At 48.7% G+C, this 20,892-nt stretch overlaps 2 protein-coding genes across 3 annotated transcripts in view; one reads left to right on the top strand and one right to left on the bottom strand.

The window, feature by feature from the left end:
• Nucleotides 1–6,404: 6,404 nt before the first annotated feature.
• On the bottom strand, nucleotides 6,405–10,624 carry Polr1d (RNA polymerases I and III subunit AC2 l(2)37Cg). The gene is made up of 5 exons (XM_077702123.1): nucleotides 10,479–10,624; nucleotides 8,940–9,037; nucleotides 7,847–7,923; nucleotides 6,603–6,682; nucleotides 6,405–6,530 (listed from the first exon to the last, which is right to left on the bottom strand). Exons 1-5 carry the CDS (start codon nucleotides 10,599–10,601, stop codon nucleotides 6,480–6,482), a joined length of 429 nt encoding a protein of 142 aa, XP_077558249.1. The 5' UTR covers nucleotides 10,602–10,624; the 3' UTR covers nucleotides 6,405–6,479.
• A 118-nt stretch (nucleotides 10,625–10,742) lies between these two features.
• The window catches only part of Argrs (arginine--tRNA ligase-like protein), a 56,358-nt gene continuing 46,208 nt past the window's right edge, over nucleotides 10,743–20,892 (top strand). For both annotated transcript variants that reach the window (XM_077702116.1, XM_077702117.1), the window contains exons 1-4: nucleotides 10,743–10,859; nucleotides 11,102–11,248; nucleotides 15,522–15,710; nucleotides 20,341–20,612. In XM_077702116.1, the coding sequence (XP_077558242.1) occupies nucleotides 10,806–10,859; nucleotides 11,102–11,248; nucleotides 15,522–15,710; nucleotides 20,341–20,612 (662 nt within the window). In that variant the 5' untranslated portion in view covers nucleotides 10,743–10,805. The remainder of the gene's footprint in view (nucleotides 10,860–11,101; nucleotides 11,249–15,521; nucleotides 15,711–20,340; nucleotides 20,613–20,892) is intronic.

The following is a 20,892-nucleotide window of genomic DNA, read 5'->3' as shown; positions in this document are numbered from 1 at the left end:
CCGAAATACTGCTGTAATAACAACTCACGCAATAAAAAACAAACGCAAATTATGATATTAACCCACATAACTGCAGTCCGAGAGCAAATTGCAAGACAATAAATAAACAATTCATCTGAGAAGCTATCATCCCAGTCCTCATATATTTTTTCATGTCATTTGCGTCGACCAATTATGTCCATCAAGCAGCACAATAAGGACACAATCATAAAGCAATCATGAACCGGATCATACCAGGCAATTTCACGCAAAATACTTTTTATGGGAAATTGAAAAAGCGAAAATGTCGCTGCAATTACTTTATTTACAATCCGCTACGAATGCTGCAAAGGAAAATCCGTAATTTTCTTTGTTGTTGTCGAGCGGGAAAGGCAAAACTAACGCAAAATGAGCGGCAGCGTTTATTTTTCATTTCGTTACGTTTTCATTTCATTTCGTCCACTGTACCTACAGTATATTTAAGCAATTGGATGACCCGCAGAACAAATTTCGAGCGCTCCGCGCGTAAAGCAGCAGCGTTTCCTGGCCCGCGCGCGGCAGTGCGCGCGGCCAGCCGCCGCTTTCGCTTTCAGTTGTCGTTGACTACAGCGCCGCCGCTATTTTCTGCGCGAAACGAGCACCTCTCCGGGCGGCCGGTCGGGCCACTCTAAAACTTCTAGTACACTCTACCGGCAGTGTGTGCGCGGCCGCCATGTCGGTTGCAGACTGGCAGGTGAAGCAAACACAGAAAGGGAAGGCGGCCGCACCTGCTCTCGTTACGCGTTTGTTTGGCGCGCCTCTGTTTTTGCATTAAACGTGACCCTCGGACGGATGCGTGCGTGCCAGTTCTGCCGGTGTTCATTTCACCACGCTGGACACGGCGCTCGTTGCAACAACGCATGAAAAAGCAAGCTGCAGACTTGCGCGTCTTTTTTATTGTTATCGTTGCAGTGTGGAGCTGTTTTTTTTTTTTTTCATACCTGGGCACTCCGCGTAATAAAAGAAAGTGTTTGCTAAGGAGAATGAATGCAAGCTGCATGCTCGCAGAGTCGAAATAACTTTTGCGGGGTGTATCATATTTCTAATTTACATGGTTCGGGTTAAAAAAGAAAATAAATGATGAGTGCGATTTCACATGTGCAAGCAACTACAATCCAAGTAACATTTTTGTGTGTTTTGCTGTTTTTACAAAATCTAGGCTGGAGAATTCATCGAGCCGACGCCAACCGCAACTAAGAAGAGAACCACAAATATGCGTGAACACGCGAATTTTCAATTAGGCGAAATGCGCGAACTTGTATTGCCAAACGAGACGGAGAGGCCTATAACTGGAAACTTCCAACGAAGAAAGAAATAATTATTAAAGCAAAGCTTTCCAGGCCTCATTGATGGCGTCGTTCGTCGCGCAAAACGCACTACAGAAAAGCCAACTTCCCACAATGGCCGGGTTTCACAAAGAGAAAAAAAAAAAATGGCGCGCCTGCAAGACTGGAGAAACGGCAGAGCTGGGGGGACGAGCTAGCTTCTCCTCGCACTGACAGCGGATCCCACGAGAAGGGAGCAGCAGGGCAAAGCCGGCCGTTTTTAACGGAACTGTAAAGCCAAGACCATTAAAGTGTGCACAGTGTTTTATTCAGTAGCAATCGCCGTCACCACTTTCGCCGTCGTCTTCCGACGACACAGCAGCGTATCGCAAATCCTCTTGTAGCGCGTCCTCGCATCGGTAGACGCCCAACTTCTTCGGTGGTCCGGTGGCCGTCTCCACGCGTGGATTGGTCTTGATAGATTCGTCGACATCGTCACCAGTGAGGCGGACCCGTGGTGCGCCAGTCGCTGGCGAAGGTGGGAGCTCCTCACGCGGCGTAAGCCCACGCGCAAGTCTGGACGACGCCGGGCGGTCGGCGCGAGGCACGCGCTCACGTGCGCCCAGATTTGGCCGGTTTTGTGTCGGCCTAAGCAGCTCTGCTGTTTACACGCTTCCTGTGGTCGTGACTGAGCCTGGGTCCCTCGCGTTATGAAGCCGACGAATGCGCCGCCATTCCGACACGGACGAAGCAGTTTGAACGCCTGCTTTAACCAGAGTCCTTCACTGCTTTGAGGGACTGTTTCAACTGAGGTTGCAGTGGAGAAAAGCTTCGCGTTTTAGCATATCTTTCTCTTTTAAGAAAGGGGCCTTGATTACCGACACTGTATTTGACTTGACAGTTAAACGCGCATGAATGGTCGCCATTTTGTTCGTATGCACACAGTCTTCAAATGCTTAATTAACCCAATTCCCGTCCGGACCGTAAGAGAAAACCCATCTGTCGATGTGTAACGTATTTTGATGAGCTGGTGAGACAGCTGAAACTGGTTTGGGAGCAGTTTTTGGAGCAGCAAAATCTCAATTTTGGAGCAGAAGAACCTTGATTTGTAGCAGAAGAACGACATTTATTGTGTCACCTTAGGAGCCTAAAAAGTCAAATTTTTGGCAACTCACGTTCACTTTTTAATCGGTTTGAACGTACATAACACTGAAACAGCCTTTCAATAAAGTTTTTTCTACCAGAGTATCCCAAGGTACGATCGCTGCAGTACATTTTTACAAAGCATTTTTAAATTCTCAGGCTCTATGCATAGATAGCGTGGAGCGCCGTTGAGAATATCGAATTGAAAAACTAAGCAATTGTAAGGCATTTTTATTATCATGTGCATGCCGAAATTATTATTTTTTAATCCCGGTCTGGGCTTTACGCACAAGTGTAGAGCCTCTACAAAAGTTGCGCAAAGCGAAGTGACAGTCATCGCAACGTCGGTATGTTTAGCAACCTCCCTCTTGTCATTAAATTTCATGTCACATAGATGAACCATTATTACTAGCGTGCAATAAAAGCCCTTCCCGCTATCAGATACTGCCTGAGCATTTTGCGGCGATGTAGCCTGCGCCACCACTTCTGCGGTGCCGATTGTCCCATTCCCACCGCTCGCCAGCTCACTGTCAAAGGAAGCAATAACTCAGCGTTTTATAACACCGCAATGAGTCCGAAATTTCACTTCAAGCACGCACCGCGCCTAACACTCAAAGCCAAAAACCGGCGAATTAGCGGGCACCACGTTGTTTTTGAACTCCCGTCTTTCGAGTCGCAGAACTTCCCGCAACAGATCAAACCCAGCCACCCCCATCACCAAAGTCATGGCAGAAATCGGCGAAGAGCACTCTGCCTGAACCACGAGCAGCTGCTTCGCCCGGCGGCCATGTTTTCCAATCTTCACCACACCTAAAGTCCCTCGATCGGCGTTAAGGGACTTCAACCACACCAAGGTGGTGGCGTCTAGTGATGTTATTCTGGATTTACGGCGCTCTGAAAATTGCCATTTTTTCATCTACTTGCACACGCTGAGAGGAGCATCTCTTGCCGGCGGCCCTGTCACAGAACAGGGATCCCTGTCCTTCCTGCGTCGTTGTCGTCCGCGTCCGCACAGCTGCGTCTCTCCTCCGCTCACCCCATCTCCTCTCGCCGTGATAGCGCGCCCTCTCCCCCAACATCTGTAGCGCGCGCGGTACGGCGCGCTCTCTCACTCCGCCGGTGGGCGGCGCTGTGCGCATGTGCAGCGTAGAGAGCATATACAGGAATATACGTTACATATACATAGAGAGCATATACATATACAGTAGGGAGCATATACAGGAACTCTAGTGCAGCGCCCTCTCTCTCCGCGGTCTCCTCTCCTTCGGGCGCGCTGCGCATACAAGCGGAGGGCCACGCTCCGGCCGGTCTCTCAGTCGACGGTCGTCCGCGCTACGCTTGCTCTCTCTCTCTCCCGCATTACCCGACGATTGCTCACGCAATTCGAGTAATCAACCCAACGGAAACGCACAATGAACCCCCTTCAGCGTCACATCACACCAGGGTTCCCGCGAGGGGAGGTGGGCGTAATTTTTTTTCTACAGGACCTTGCAATGGTTTTTGATGGGAAAACTTTAAAAACTCACACAGTTTAACATGTGCAACCCGACATTGTAACTTTCGAAAAAACTATCTCGGGAACAATTTTATGCGGGGTTTTTATTGAATGAATAATCAATTAAACCTTTACAAACAGCATCACCTTGGGGGTGCTGGAAAATTGTGCCGTCAGTAAGCATTTTTCCTCACTGAAACTGACGGGAGCGTTAAAATCCTTGTGTGTCAGACTGTTTCGGAGCAGTTCGGCGCAATTTTCGCAATTTTCAAGCTTTTGGAGCATCCTGGCGCAGGAAAACAAATTTGTATCAAAACTGCGCAATATGCACAGCTGTCTCACCTCTGTACAGTGCATCACACTTCTTCCGCATACTATTAATAAAAGGCACGAGGGCCTAGGCCCTCGTGCCTTTTCATTGATACCAGACTACACGTAATGGCCATAAAGAAATGTCCTCCCACCAGTGTTTTTATGTATAGCAGTAAAGCATGCTCTACACGTGCCCGGTGTACACCACTTTGTAGGGATACGTGTCGCTTTATGGAAGTATTCGTTATAAGGTCCCAGCGCGGCCTTCATGTTTCCCATGCATACGACCTTACCCGTGACTGTGTATGGTAGCAAAGCCGGTTTTAATGGGTCTCGGCAGATAGCGCTTTGTAGGGTCTTACATGTGGTCTTGTGGATGTATTTAATAAAATTCCCTAGGGCTTTCCCACTTTGGCGCCATAGCGGCCAAAGTGGGAAGGCCCTAGATTAGATTGCACCCCCCCCCCCCCCCGAAAAAAAAATTGTTACCAGCAATGCACACGCGTGTAGCAGTGAAGCCGACTTTAAATTTGACAATGCCCACTTGGGAGTTTTTACACATCAGCGCTCCTTTCTCTGGCGTGTGCTTTGAGTAATGCCTTCAGGCGGCCATAAGGTCCAGTTGTGAGTCGATTCCGGCATTGCAGGTGAATACGAATGAAATTCGCGTGCACCTTAACAATAAAGCAGAAGAAAACGAAAAAAATAAAAGCAGAGCCAATTAGCTTTCCTAGAAGATATAATTAAATATATGGGTTATCCTCTTCATGTCACGCCGTGAAGTACGCCACAAAATGTCGCGATTTTGGCATTTACGGCAGCGCCGTTGTGCAGGCTGCTTTATCAATGTTTCTGCATTGGTGCCCATAAAATATAGCAGCCCACGCTCGCTACTCTTTCAAGTCTCCCAAATGTGCTAGAGCGCTCGATCGTCCTCGGGCATTCTGCTACCCTTTCACATTTCGATACCGGAACTAGCGTTTCTTTTTTTACACCCTCTTCAGGCAAAGCAACAATTATTGGGCCTCCCCAACTTACCACCCCTGAACGCAGTCCCAGGACTGCGTTCGGATCGGGAGTCCCATAGGAATAAATTGGAAAATCGAGCGCCGGATCGTGTCTCGGATAGTCCGCGGACGATCCGAGACTGATAATCGTCGAGGCTCATTGTTGATGCTATTACTTTGGCAACAGGCCAAGATATTTCTTGCTGTTTTCTCATTCAATAGTCTGAACAATCCTTTCTTTTTTTTTGCTGGTGTCGAGTAATTCGTGTTTTATCTGCCAGAAACTTCAGAAATGAACATGCTGCAAGTAGCCTGTATTTTCGAAACGTAAAAACCCTTGCTTGCCCAGGAAAACAACTTACGTTATCATTTCTGAATTTATGCCAGAGCAGAGCTGGTATATTTCTTCCATTACGAGCCGCTACAATAAAGCCTTGTTTCAGCTACTGTGTGCACCATGTTGATGCGACACTCATTTGTCAGGCCCCTGATCTGCTAGGCCCTGCCTGCGAAGTTTGATATACAGTTGACGACCGATTTTTCGGACATGCTTGATTATTCGGACTTTTTCCCGGAACCAGGGCATTGAGTTTTTTGAGACTGCCGGATTTTTCGGACACTTTCGCGGCCCCTTATAGGATCTGAATAATCGGTCGTCGACTGTATAAAGTTTCTACGCAGCTGTAATATGTAACTAAACCCTTTGGGTCGAGAATAAAAGTTCTAAAAGAATCTCTTACGAACTCAAATGCTTTAACCACTGAATTGTGGCATAAATGACACGGAAATACAACACACACAGACATTGTGCAGAGAGAGAAAAAGAGATCCTGTAGTTGTGGAGAGGTCCTCAAGGAGAGAAAAAGAAAAAAAAAAAAAAAAAAAAACTGCTGACGTGAGGTGGCCAAATCGCATCCGGGTTTCAAAGAGAATACTCAAAAATTTGAAGAAAGAATACATAAATTTCAGAGATGTAACTCGATCTTCCAGCAATGCTTTACTCCTCTGTAAAACACTGGCCATGTCCTATGAGGACAGCTACTACAGCCAAGCTTTGGCAAGTGTTTCAAAGTAATAAATTAGACCAATTTTTGCCTGGCCTCTTCTGTACATAAATGGCTACAAAAATCGATTTTAAGAAGCAAGGACACAAGTCGCCGGCAGTTGTTGGTATACATCACGTCCCTAGGTTAACAATACTTTATTGTGAATGCTTTGCACAGCACTATACAAGAACAGTCATGTTTCCATAGCCTCCGCAACTTTGGCCTTGTGCTTTTCAACTGTGCTCTGAAAGGGAAAAGGGGAATGCGTCGCACAAGAGCAGCACTGCAGCTCTCCTCTTTCCGTCTGCAGACGTACCTCAAACACTCGGAGCATGTGGTCACACATGCTGTGAAGATCGGCCAGCCCTTTCTTCAGTGCTTCCACCGCAGGGGTGTCTAAAGCATGGAAACATGCGCAGAGGGAGAAGGGGCAATGCGGGGGTCAACAAAAAGGAGCTGTCTCTTTAGCACGCTCCAATGGCACTCGAAATGCCTGAATTGCATTCCTCGGCTGACACCAGCTTCTTCCTGCGGGCTCAGTGCAGGAGACAGATTTGGTGCAGCTGAGGGGGCGTAGAATGTTACCACTTGGGTACTGGCCCGCTTGCGTTATCTTTACACTGTTGTCAGCAGACTTGCCAAGCATGCACAACTGTCAAATGGAGTACCACATAATTCTGGTACCTCACTCATATATTTTAATGATATATTTCCGCCTGAACCTAATTTTTATGCAGTTCACTAATTGTCTGCTATAACAAAAGAAAGCTGACATGCAGACATCACCCTAGCACCACAGACACTCGATTCTTGCTCACACAAACCATCTCTCCCACTTCGTATTCGGCCCCTACATTTCGCGACAGGCACAGTAGCTTGCCTGCCTACACTGAGAAAGGTTCCCCAACCCTTGGTGTGCACCTGCAGGGATACAAACATGCCACACAGTCTTTTCCAGCCTTCTCCTCGGTATTCGGGGGAAAAAAGGAAAAGAAATACTGCAAACACATACAAATGGAAGGAGTTTTCTGAAACATTCTTCACTTTTCGCGGCCTATTTTTGTGAAACTTAGCACCCACAAAGTCCTACGGGCTGGACCTACACGTTCTACGCATTTATTGATAAAAAGTAGGTTAAGTGGACGATAGCTCTTTAGCTTCACCTCTCAGTACCCTAAAATAATGGCTTTTTTAGACTACCAGAACTTTTATCATCCTGGATATTTGGTCCATGATTACCCAAGCTTTACTAGTACAACACCAAATCCTCAAAGCTATGAATGCACTTCTGATATTTTTATTACCACTAAATGGGCAAGTGTTCTTAAAAATAAAAACGACAATATAAAGGCTTGCGCCGAGCTTGCCATTCAGTAAGTTTTTGAGAATTTGTTAACATTCGTATATGAGCACTTGTGGCATGTTTGTGGCAGAGTCCTTTCACGGTGAACAGGCAGGTGGATGAGTGACACATTACAACATGGTTGAAAATTTGTTCCCTAGCGAGAGTGCTGGAATCAAGCCCAACGGAATTGAGCAGTAAAGTGCTCCAGTTCATACCATAAGTTTCTATGCGAAGGTGAACTTTTCGCTCGGAGGGGTGAGGGATGGCGTACCCACAGAATTTTACTTGGGGGCTGAAAAAAAAGAGAAAGAGTTCAGCAACAGTGACCAGAGATAACAAACTGCAAAAAAAAGCAGGGCTGCGCAGAGATACTACAAAATTTGTTTTGGAATATAAATATTGCGATGCATGCATTGAAAGCCTAAAATACAGATACCAAGATTCATTTAAGTTTGACATAACGGGACATTTCAGAGACACTTTCGCAGGCCCAGAAAAAAAAGGTATTCCGGAATACAGATAAAAGATACAGATATTGAAATACTTTTATTTTGGCGACCTCATGTTCTCAAATATGAAGCACTATGCATTTCAAAACCAATACATGCGCCAAACTGAATCACTTGGTGGGACCGAGGGTGCCTTGATTCACGCGCGGCGCTGTCATCGAGGCATCCTCGGTGGGACTGGGTGGGCGGCGACACTTGGGGCCAACAAACGTGCCAGGAAGGGCATCATGTCTTTGCACCCATAAGCACTCCATCGCCCCAAACGCCGCACTCAAAGACACCAACATGAGTGGAGAAGAGACTCCTTGTGCGAAGCGAGAGTGCATGCACGTAGCATGCATTAAGGCTTGCGCGCCAAGCCACTGATCAGCACCATGCTTTGCCCAACTGACTTGCGTCCCATCAGTGGGCCGAATCCCTCACTTCCTTTTGTGCAACTGCCCGATCCGAGAAGAGCCAGAACACACACGACACATGCCTTGTGGTGGCCATTCCACAGAAGGGAACCAAGAGACGCAGAACCGAGAGAGCAGGCGGTATGACTCCAACCAACCAAACAACAAAAAACGGACGTCTTCTCTGCCACAAAAGCAAATCTGAATAGATACTCACACGTGCCAGAATATTGTGATATATTCGATATACTGTAGAAGTATTTCACTACTGAGATACAAATACATTTTAGATACGTATTTCGATACTGAAGTAACGATACTCAAAAGTATCTCTAAGGTAATATCGTGATATCCTTGTATCACGATACTGCCCAGCCCTGCAAGAAAGGAAGTCAGAAACCCACTTTTTCATAATGATGTACCGAAGTGCATTTCCTAGTGTATGATCTTGGTCATCCAGAAGAAACGTACGGCATTTCTCGTTTTCATCTGGGGACTTGATCTGGGAAAGAAAAAGAAAAAAATGCAAATGAACTGGTAATTACACTGGTAAAAAACGGATCACTATCATCATCACGTCTACCGTTACTAAGTCTCCTTCCATTTCATGACGTGTGAAGCACACAAGTTTTGACAAGGGACAACGAAAGGATGACACCAACAAGCGCTTCTTCCAAATGCGTATTAGAAGCTTGGAGCTTAATTGTGTGAAGTTTTCATTAAAATGGCCATTATGTTGTTCTCATGTAGCATTCATTCTAGTTAACAAAACTTGCATGTCATGTTTACGGTCCTCATACAGAGGTCTTAGAGCACCATCCACTGATGCTATGAAGCACATAGGGTGCCTCCCCCAATAATTCTGCCAATACGGTCATTACTACTGAAGTCACAGCACATCCAAAGAGCGCGCATTTCTCCTTTTCCCTCAAATGCCATGGAAGGCATAACCGCACTGGTTGAAGTGATGACTGGTCCGACCATGTGTACGTCAATGAATGCCTTTCGATTCAAATATTAGTATGATGGCACCACCAAATGTGTCCACAGTGAAGCTCTCTCCTCAGGTGACCACATCATAATTGCTACGTTGCATTTGAGCGGTGGTTCGCAATTTCGGCAGCATGTCTTACAGGAAACGCAAATCAACGCAGACTATGATAAGTACTTGGGTTTAATTTTGGTGTTCCTGTACATCGCGCCAGTGTCGTCTCATGCGCCCATAAGCAGAACGACTGCTTCGTAGACATCTTTGGGTAATTTAATGCTTTTGTTTTATGTAGAAGCACATTTAAAGAGCAGGAAACTCGGCTTCGCCAAACACTTCGGGACACGCATTGCTCGACGGTATGTTCTGACGTGCACGGCTTCGACCTGTCAAGGAACGGCAGATGCCAGCAGACTACCCAGTCCGCGTCACGTAGTGCGTGCATGTCTTTCGACAATATGCACAACAAGACACCTCAGAAAATGGACACAGATGAAGACGACAGCATGTCACCGTGTTGAAGGCAACACTGATTAAAAAAAAAGCGTCGGCGGAGACCAGGCGATGCAAGCATGACATGATATGCAGGGATGGGGTGGCAAACTTTGGAAGGTTAGTTGTGAACTTCCTGCTCTTCGTGGAAAAGCGATATTCTGTTCACGTGTCCTCGAGCACGAAGTAAGCTTATTGACCTTTTTTAGAACGTGTTTCAAGAAATTTAAAAGTTATCACTGTCGCACAAACTGCTTCATTCACCATCAACAGCGCAAAAGCATTCGTTTCGAACAAGACGATAGCCCGTTGCGCGTCCAGCATTGATTGGAAGCAGTGTTGATCTCTTCTAAGGATAAATGGTTGGGCCAGACTGCGCCATGCATGCAAGCATATCCTTTATCCGGCCCGTATTTTTAAGCTGGCTTATTGCCATGAAGTTTTGTTAAAAATACGTACTCACCACTTTCAAGCAGCCTACCATGATTTGATTGTTTACCTTTCTAGCTAGCGAAGATTGCACATGGAGCACGCGACTTCTTTTTGCTCGGCTGTCTTTGGCTAGTGCACTAACCATAGCCACCATAGCTCTGCCGAAAGTAAAATAAGTGCTTCCTCATAATATAATAAACATTTTTCGCTTGAGTGATTTGAAAAGTTGGGCAAATATTTTATTTTACATGTAAATATACTACCAATATCTCTGAGTCCAAGCCGCCCGTTTGAGGGCGTGTGTAGCCGTAGCCAGCCAGTAGCCGGCGAGTCGGCATCCAATCCATTTTCGTTCAACATGGACATGGAATCTGCCGAGTTGGAAAAATACATCAAGCACGTGGAGAAGGCCGTATGTTCACAATCGTAGGACGCATTTAACGCTGCTAACTACTGCTATTTTGTGGTGATACGTTTACGAATGACTGTTTATTTGCTTGTTGTATACTTTTGTCCAGTTAGTGTGCCGGTGCCGGAATGGCAGCTTTGTTTTGCAGCACTTTTGAGCTGACGTGCAATATTTCGTCAACGGAAAAGCAAAGTCTCGAAAAGTAAAGCTTAGCTTATTTGTTCGGCTAAAACATTTTTATGCAGGAAGCTGAGGCGGAGGCGATTGCGGCCGAGATAAAAAAGCTCGAGAATGCCGACGGCCTCTTTGATGACGCCTTGGCATCGCCCGAGCTGGCTGCTCTTCAAACAGAAAATGCCAAACTCAAGTACAGGCTCCAAATTCTCAAAAGGGTAAGTTTGGAGGGAACCCCTACGAGATGTCGATATTGGTCTTGTTTTACCGATGTCACTAATGGCAGAAGCTTGCTGGGTCATTCGTAATTTTAATTCGCGTCTCGCAGAACTAAGCAGGAAGCATTTTATGGGACCACCAAAGGCCCAATACTAAACGTTTGCCCTTCACAACTGGTGCACAGCCTTGCAAGGTAAAGTCTGTGAGTTGTGCATTGTGATGGCCTTTCATTTGCATATTGTGACCCCATTGTTTTCCGTGAGCACTTCCTAAAATCTGTAGAAATTTCACATGCAGTGTCATTGATTAGTAGAACACACTGTGCTGCTTCTAATCTTCAGAGGAAAGATGAAGGGGCAAGGTTTGCTTATTGATGCCTGTGTTACGTGAGGGGTTGAATTACATTTGAGTCGAATGGCCTTCGGAATATGAAATGCCGTTCGAACTGGAAGGAGTTCCACCGATGTACACAACAATTCTCAAAGGCATTTGAAAGTTTCCGCGTTCGCCGGCCATGTTTTGGTGTTGCCACTGCTCCCTGTTTCGTTCTTGACAAAAATTTAATTTTGAGAGTTGAAATGAAGAAAAAAACAAATATTAGTGATTGTGATAACTGACAACGCGCCGGCGGTGGAAGGGAAGACGACGACGAGCGGGGAGCACGAGAGGGGAGTGTGCCGGGAGTGACCAGCGATGAGACAGCACTAGAGGAACGGGCGCAAGGACTCCTCGGCAGGTGGTTCGAGGTCAAGCCAGGAGCGTGCTTGCGCCGTGCTCCGAGAATCGTCCCGGGAGCTGCTCCGGGGGCCCGCTGCTGCAATGCGGGGGGGCTGTTCCCGCTGGCGTGTTCGGGGCGAGGCCTAGAGTGGCCAGGCACGAGCGCGGGCATCGGCGTTCCGACGTGGGGCCTCTGCGTCTCAAAAGGCGGCACTGAGAAAGCGTCCCGCCATGTCTTCGGACCACCGGCACCGTACACTGGGAGCGCTCAGCACGTTCCACAGACGCCATTCCGCCCAGCGTCGAGTAGACTAAAACGTGAGCGTATCGCCTCCTTTTTTCCCTCCGCTCGAACTTTGGTTCGGGCTTTTGTTAGTTTTTTTCCTCCGCGTTGCGCGTGTGCTGCATTTTGTTGCCATTCAGGCTCCTAGTGCATTTCTCGAGTGTTTGTATGTCCGCAGAAGAAGTGGTTCTCAAATACTGACATCACTTGTCCTCGATCCTCCTCCGCGGGCCACATGCCCATCTGCTTAACACGCGGCCTCACAATTTCTGGCGTCCGCGACAGGACTGCGTGCTCTTATTCCATCTTGAGACTACGCAGGCAAGTGGATGCGGCAAGCGAGGATGGATCTAGAAAAGTTGATGTCCATCGGGAAGGAGTTAGGACTGTCCGGTCCAGCTCTAAAAAAATGGATCGATGAGGAACGCACGAAAGAAAGGGACCAGCACGTAACTGAACGCGAGGCGGCCAAAGAAGCGGCAATACGAGCCCAGAAGACAGAGTCCGAGACCAGAGCGCGCATTGAGGTGGAATGGGCCCTGGTAGAACTTAAGCTGCGGCTTCAGGAAGGGTCGCAGAGTTCTCACGACGTGGGAGGCGACACTGCGCCTAATGCAACACAAGGCGTCCACAGCCCTCATAAGTTCCTTCCTGCCTTTAACGAGGATCGTGATGAGCTTGACGCATACATCCAGCGTTTTGAGAGGGTGGCAACCAGTCACGGGTGTCCCTCAGACAAGGCGGCGCTGTCCCTACACTTGTGCTTGACTGGTGAAGCTCTCAGTGCCGTTGGTTGCATGTCTTCTGATGATGCCATGGATTACCCTAAACTAAAGCAGACCCTGCTACAGAGGTTCAGGTACACCGAGGAGGGCTGCAGGTACAAGTTTAGGGAGTCCGAGCCACAGAACTCGGAGACAGGCCGTCAATTTGCGGGCCGCCTACTCGGCTACTTTGACCATTGGCAGGAGCTGGCCAAAATGGAGCAGACGTACGCCGCGCTTCGAGACAGAATGGTGGCCGAGCAAATCCTCAACCACTGTCACGAGAAGCTAGCCATTTTTCTCAAAGATAGGGGCTACAAAAACCTGGACCAGCTGGTCGAAACCGCCGACCACTACCTTGAAGCGCAAGGTCTCACCAACTTGGCAAGAAGACGAGAGGGGCAGGCAGCCTGAAGTCGACAGGCCTCCTGACCAGCAGGATCGTAAGACGAGGCCTTACTGCTTGTTATGTAATAAGCGGGGCCATCGGCCAGCAGTCTGTTGGACGAAGTCGACGTCTCCGGGTTCCAGCCAGCCCAGCAAGAAGAATGCCTTCTGCTTGAGGGGCCGCAATCTCGGGACAGCAGGCTGAAGCTGGCGCAAACCTGCCAGAGAACGAGGGTCAAGCAGCAAGCTCATTGTCTGGCCAAATTCCTTTGAGATGGAAGCGCTGACCAAGTTTCAAGGACGCCAGGCTCCGCCAGAGTATAACTGCGGAAAGAGACGCAAGGCGTCTCACGAAAGGAACCCGATAATAGCAATCATGGCCCTTGCAGCAGGCAGCGTCCCAGAAGACCAGCGTGGTCAGAACTTGTCGTCTTCGCCAGCTGTAGCAGGGTCGAAGTCACACAGTTGCGCTATCACAGCAAAAAGCGAGACTCCAAGAAAAACGCCGCAGGTACCTGCCATTGCAGACAGCACCTCTAATATCACCCCTGCTGACTTATGTGCGCTACAGCAGCAAGACCCTTCGCTCCGAAAGTTTTTCAACGAGGTCGCTAGAAAGATGACAGTCAATGCAGCGGTCATCGAGTTCGTGAAGACTACTGGTATTCTTTATCAGCGGCATAAGTTGCCCTTCGGAAAAGGAAGAAAGCAACTCGTCGTCCCACAGGAACTACGAGGCATCGTCTTGGAAAGGCCCATCAAGGAACCCTCGGCAGTCACAGGGGTATCAAGCGAACCATGGAGCGCGTCTTCAAGAACTTCTACTGGCCTGGGATGCAAGCTGACACTGCACGCTTCATAAAGTTGTGTCACATCTGTCAGAGGGCTGCGCCTAAACACCGAGTAGCCACGGGAGATCGTGGTGGAGATCGAAGCATCTCGGCGTGTTGCCATCGATCTGGTCGTACACCTCTCACCCAGCGTCGAGAACAGAAAACCATCCAAATAGTCAAAATGCCACACGCACCCAACGACGAAGTTGCAGGTGTGTGGCATTTCCTCTAACTCCCTCCGGCACTATTACCGACTGCTCGTGCCGATCAACCCGTACATTTCCCAGCCACTGACAGAGTAGGCACGGAAGAGGGCACCTTTGTCCGACTTTTTAAGTAGGCAATGTATTCTATGGAGTGGTTTTAGAAGAGTGGCAAATGCTGTTCCTTTTGTTGGTTTCCCTTCCATTGGGTTAGAGACTGTTTCGGACAGTACTCTTGTGGTGGTGCTAGAACGTGACACGACAGAATGTGCTTCAGTGCCATACGTATCATCGCGGCCGTGCTAACATTCTGTGCCGAGTTTTGTTTGCCCCAAACAAACCTCTCGGACAGGGGGGTGAATGTGATGACTGACATCCCCCGGCCGCAACAACGCGCAAGCAGACAACAGAAACGAGCCGGCAGTGGAATCACAGTTGTATCACAGTGATACAATTCATAAGTGTCTACAAGCGCGCACAAAATGTGCAGTAACTGCCAGTTGATTTTTTTTCTTTTTTCCACATCGCTGGTGTTAGAGTACCAAGTTAACTTGTAATCATAGAGCGAGTGATAGAAAACAAAAACAAGTGAAAAATTGTGAAGATCGTGCACTTTAAACACCAAGTTTTACTCGTCAGTAATTGTATTTACAGAATGCAGAAGCTGCGACAGATAGCACGACCGTCCGCGTTTTGAAGGCCTTTGAAAACCTCAAAGGTCATTGGTGGTGCTCCTTTGACTCAAATGGCATTTCAACCGAAAGCTTTTGAAAAACGTCGTGTAACAGCTCGTAGGTGTCATTTGAGTCAAATGGCATTCGACTCAAAGGCCTTCGGAACGCTCGTGCAGCGCACGTATGAAAGAGGATAGTGAAATGCAATATCTGCGCATTAGCCCGGTTTACACCCTGTGATAGTCGTGGACAGTAGCGCCAATTGAAGGGGACGACAGAAAGGCACACGAACGTGGAAAACTGGTAAGTTGCAGGGAGTTGGGATTGCACTGCCTTCCATCTTTGTTGCCAAAGGATGTTTCGCTGGATGTGCCTTCCATTGGGTTTCTCAAGTTTGACGTCCCCCTGCAGAGTGTGGGCGAGGAAGAGGCCAAGGGCCAGAAGTACATGGAGAGTCCCCGGGACGCCCTGTTGAAGCTGTTTGTCCAGGCCGTCCGTGCTGCTTTTCCCGATGTGGAAGATCCCCTTGTGCCTGTGCTGCCCAGCACCAACGAGAAGTTTGGGGACTACCAGTGCAACGCGGCGATGCCACTGTCGCAGGTGAGTGGAACCCTTTCTTGGTGAACATCAGCAAAGCATTTGATGATGACGAGTGTTTTTGGTGCGTGTGCCTTTGTGTGAAATTTCAAGTTGAATAGAAGTTGATAAATGCAGTTAATTCTGCCTGCATCGGTGAATACACGTCCTGATTCATTAGCATTATGAGAAGTCTGCTAATATCTTTCAATATTTTGCCATCTCTGCAAACATGTTGGGTGCACGTGGTGAACCCAAGATTCTCTCTCGTAGCATAATGCGTGCACATAGCACACTGCCAAAAAACTAGCCCGTGTAGTGGATTCCCAAAGGGATGTCCGAATCAGAAACTGTTGCCCTTGTTGGCTTTGGCATTTTTCACTTTGACAGGGTTGGGAAGGGGACAAAAGTACAGCCCTGCTGCATTTTATAGCTGTTGTTAAAAGCAATGGGCTTAGCTTGCAGTGGTGGTGCCAGGCTGGAGAAGCAGCAGAGCCCCCTCTCCCTTCGTCGGAGACCCGGCTGTTGCACCTCGCAGGGATTTCTGAAGTTGCCGCCGAAAGTTCCCCATGACTGGCAGGCCAGGATCATTTTGTGCGCAGGCTTTCCCATCTCTCCCAAAGCGAACCGCATTAGCACGCGGTAGAACCCGCGGCAACCGACTTTGTGAACTCGGCGCCTGTAGTGTGAGCTGTCCTGTGCTCCCCACTTTAGGTGCGGATGCACGTGAACTGTTTTCTTGTTTGCAAGCTCCTCGCGGGGCGCAAACTCACGTGCAAGCCTGGATGACACTGGGCGCTCCTCACAAGGCGGACGCGTACGTGCGCTCGGTATTTTTTCGTGGTACAGTGAAACCTCAAGGGACCCGGGAAACGTGCCTGTAACCAAGGTCACTTGTAACCAAAAATTCTAAAGTCTGTGGGGAGTCGAACATAACCACTCTTTTATAAATCAGTATCAAAGTGTATTCAGACAGGTCGACAAAAAAATTCTCACTATCGCTTAAAGGGGTCCTGAAATACCTTCTGCCGATGCATGGATGTACATGTAACCAAATAAAGCAATGTATTAGCAATCTCGTCCTGCAAGAATTTTGTTAAAGCGATGAGTATTAGCTGAGGAATCGTAAATCAAAAACCGCGCATTATCGTCGCGCCGTATTTCCTCCTCCTTTCAACTTTTTCTTCGCTGTTGACGGCGCGTGAGCCTTCCCTCCCGTGATGCTGGGCTCCTCAGCGGTGACGTACTTCCGCTATCGCACTCCTCAGACTGCCGTCTGCTACGGGCAAGCTCTTTTGGCTTTTTCGTCTTTGTTGACACCATGGACATGGATCCCGCGCTCCGCTCAACGCTGGAAAAGCGAACGAAAGACCTGGCCGCATGTGTGCGGCCTGGCCTTGCCCTTTCGCGGTGTACGTTGCTGCAGTTGCTATCGGCGGCGAACTCGCAGCCGCACGGGGAGAGTCATGCACTCGTTCCCTTTGATGCACCGCGCACTGTTTATCCAAAAAGCCGTCTTAGATGTGGCCCCGCTGGTGCCGGGTCTTATTTTGCGGCGGTGGTAATTCCTACCGGCGGCATGTGAAAAAGACATTTTAAACCAACACAGAACGTGTGCACAAAACGCGCAGGATCGGATAGCTTTATCAGTGGCGATGAATGGGAAGGCGCAGCGCAAACCAACGCCGCACTCTAGCAGAGAGCACCCGTGTTCTCACTAGCTGCACCCATGTGTTGCATTCAACACTGACGGGAAAGCGTTTGTTTGCACTTGTTTGGATAGTTGTAAAATGTCCAAGCACTCCGGCACTCCGCTAGAAGATCAGCCGGCGAGTCATTTCGCAAAACATTCGACAGATGGCGCCGTATGCGTTAGCGTGTCGCTACGCAAAACTGATGAGACGCTCTACTAAAACTCCTCTCGCGGTGTTTACGTAATGGGACGGAAAAATTTAGCGTTTAGCGTATGCAAAGGCAACAAACGCTGTACTAAAACTCTCTATTAGCAGCAAAATAGCGTGTGTACGTGAGGCACAACATGGTGACAAGTAGCGCGAGATGGAGGAAATATTTTTTGCTTCCGATGAACCAAGTTCTTTGCCCCTGTGTTTTTAAATACGTCACGTGGTTAGCACGTCGCACTCACGCAGCTCTGTATCATCGTAACTGCTGACTGTCCGAACGAAGCTTGCAGCTAAGCCAAGGCAGCGACCGAAGCTGTGTGTGTGTACATCGCCTCCTGTGTTGTGGACGCGTTTGTTTCGTGATGAAATGCGACGTTGTACAGTCGTGTGCGATTTAAAGGTAATCGCGCGAGCGTCGGCCAACCACGACGATAACGCCCCCACGCGGGTTGTTTTAGTCTGCCTGGTTCCTGGTTTACGCATTCTTCTCTCCCTCGGTCGCTGTATATTCCAGCAGCCATCACTCCAGCAGCAAAACGAATAACCCCTTCCTCTGTTTTTATCGCCCACTCAGCGACGACGTCCCACTTGTCGTATTTTATAGCAGTTCTCGAAAGTGTGCGCAGAACCGCATTCTCGGGAAATACTGGACATTTATAACAATGCGTGCTATCGTTGCTCACGATAACCAAGAAAAAAAACCCACACGTGATTGCAACCACACAAGATCACCACAAAGCGGAAAGGGTGGTTTGCTAGCCGCGGGAGTGATCACTGCTTGAAGGAACAGCAACCGAGAGAGAGGAGAATGCATAAACTAGGTCCCAGTCGCTCCGAAAAAGGCCGCGCGGGGGCGTTATCGTCTTTATCGGTCGAAGCTCGTGCGATTACCTTCAAATCGCACGCGACTGTACTTCTGCGGGTGGATAGTGCTTCCCATGGTCTGGATTATCTTTCTCAAGCGACGCACGACTCAGCCTCGCATGGGGTATGTGCAGTGTGCCTGGCTAAAAGCCTTCTCGGCTTGCGCGCCAGAGTTAAGTGACTTGCTGTTCGTCCCCGCAAACTGGGCGCGAGGTGAGTGCTGAATTTACGACGGGCAGGAGGAAGCAACCGATCGTCTGTCAATCACGGTTCAGACTTGCAACGCATGTTGTGACGTTGTGTTCGTTCAAAGCGCATCTCTGGATTGTATTGAAGTTGAATAAAATGTATGCGTCGAACCCAGGCATTCGGCTCAGGGCGTTCTCTGCGATTGCACGAAAGAAGTGCCACGGGGCTTCGACGCTTTCTTTATGGTACGTACTCATATAAGATAATATCCATGTTGTTTTATGGCCATGTTGCATTTAGTACACACGGTTAAGCGTTTGTTTACACTAGTTTCGTTTGTCGTAAAATGTCCAAGCACTCCGGCACTCCGCTGGCAGATCAGCCGGCGAGTCGACGCTGAGCAGACGACACATCTCTTTGCCAGAAGTGCGTGAAAATGCCGCCCAATAGCAGGATGTCTACCTCGTGGCGAACATCTGGGAATCGATGACGTAGACATGTGAAGATGGCGGCGTCCAAAAACACGCAGGGAAGGGCGAGAAAAAGGCAACAGACTTTGCAACAAAAGGGAGAGCTTTCCGCTGCATGTAAAAGAGTAATACTTGGCACAGCTGACGTTGACGACCCAATCAAATGATTGTGCTAGTTCGTTTGGTGTACTCAAAACACCTTTCAGGGCCCCTTTAATAAGTAGTTTTAGGGACTGCAGATTGTATTAGCTTCCTTCCCAACTTTTGTAGGCAAAGCACTTCACTTTGCAAGTGTCCCTGTTCTCGCAATACCGTTAAACTGCTCTTAGACAATTGTCAGTTTTAACTGCCTACACTTTGTGTCCTACAATACCCTCGTCATCCTACTCCTCTGGTTCATCCTCTAGGGCACCATTTACTTCATCAAAGCACTCTGACGGGCTAGTTGGTCTGCCATGATCGGAATAAAATTGCGCTAAAATAATGGGACGTCTTCTGTTGTCCCGTCCTTTTAGCGCAATTTTTTCCCACCATTTACTTGCGTGCGGATCACATGATCTGTAGGCTCCTTGAACACACAAGGTCTACATCTGCAGACACAAACTCCTCAAAAGTTTCTGGAACCTCTGCAGTCTCTTGGATGCAGGCCCAAGCTTCATCTTTGGGGCAGTTTTCCACAACGTCCTTCATATACGGCCCCCCTTTTATCGAGTCTTCTAAATAGTGAAAAATTCGCTCAAGGGACCCCAAAAAGTGGCCCTCAGTAACAGAGTGTCTCTTGTAACCATGTCTGTTGTATGCAGTGCTGCTAACTTGGTGAACATAGGAAACCACCCGCCGCGGTGGCTCAGTGGCTAAGACGTTGCGCTGCTAAGCACGAGGTCGCGGGTTCGATTCCCGGCCGCGGCGGCCGCTTTTCTGATGGAGGCGAAAAGCAAAAATGCCCGTGTGTACGAGATTTCGGCACATGCTAAAGATCCCCAGGTGATCAAAATTAATCCGGAGCCCTCCACTACGGCGTGCCTCATCGCTTGCGTTGCATCGGCACGTTACACCCCACAATCAATCAATCAATCGAACATAGGAAACCAAACCATTTTCGAGCGTCTCTCATAGCCTCCAGTAACGAGGTTCTACCGTGAGCGCCACCGGATCCAGCTCGAGCTTGAGCCGCTCTGCTGTTGCAACAAATGCTCAGATTGGGGAGTGGCCTCTTCCCCGGTGCAGGCCCTGAAAAAGGCTGGGAAGCCCCTGCCGCCCATGGCGGTGGCCCAGCGGATCCTGGCGGAGCTTCCGCCCAGTGCGGTGGTTGGCGAGGCCTCGCTGGCGGGCCCCGGCTTCATCAACGTGACCCTGAGCCCGGCCTACGTGGCGGCGTCCGTCCGCCGCATCCTCACAGAGGGCGTGCTGCCCCCGCCTCAGACGGGGCCCAGAAAGCGGGTCGTTGTGGACTTCTCGTCCCCAAACATCGCCAAGCAGATGCACGTCGGCCACCTCAGGTGAGGCTCCGCTGCTCACCCCGGATTCTTCGTGGGTATTTTTTTTCCATGCTTGCGGTCACACTGTAAAGCAAATCATTCTTCAACTATGTTGCTGAGGTTCTACAATACATGCACCTATCTGGCCTCTTAAAGGGACACTGAAGTGATTTGTAAACATTGCGGGATTACTAGCGCAAATTGTAATTCGAAGTCCACAGGCCATGTTTCGACCACTCTGAGTGCGTATCCGCAAATTTATTTAGTAGAAAAATTAATTAAAAAATACTGTCCTCCTCGC

The sequence above is a fragment of the Haemaphysalis longicornis genome, unplaced genomic scaffold, assembly GCF_048455015.1.
Source record: "Haemaphysalis longicornis isolate Haplotype H1 unplaced genomic scaffold, Haemaphysalis longicornis Haplotype H1 scaffold_3, whole genome shotgun sequence".
Classification (NCBI taxonomy): Eukaryota; Metazoa; Arthropoda; class Arachnida; order Ixodida; family Ixodidae; genus Haemaphysalis; species Haemaphysalis longicornis.
Note: the sequence above shows the minus strand (reverse complement) of the source record. Positions and strands in the feature narration are given on the sequence as shown.

Coding starts and splice junctions, on each gene's coding strand:
- Polr1d (XM_077702123.1), bottom strand. CDS start 10,601: ATGGTGGCTATGGTTAGTGCACTAGCCAAAGACAGCCGAGCAAAAAGA. Junction 6,683..7,846: donor CCTTCGCATAGAAACTTATG/GTATGAACTGGA, acceptor TCCATGCTTTAG/ACACCCCTGCGGTGGAAGCA. Junction 6,531..6,602: donor ACATGCTCCGAGTGTTTGAG/GTACGTCTGCAG, acceptor TTTCCCTTTCAG/AGCACAGTTGAAAAGCACAA.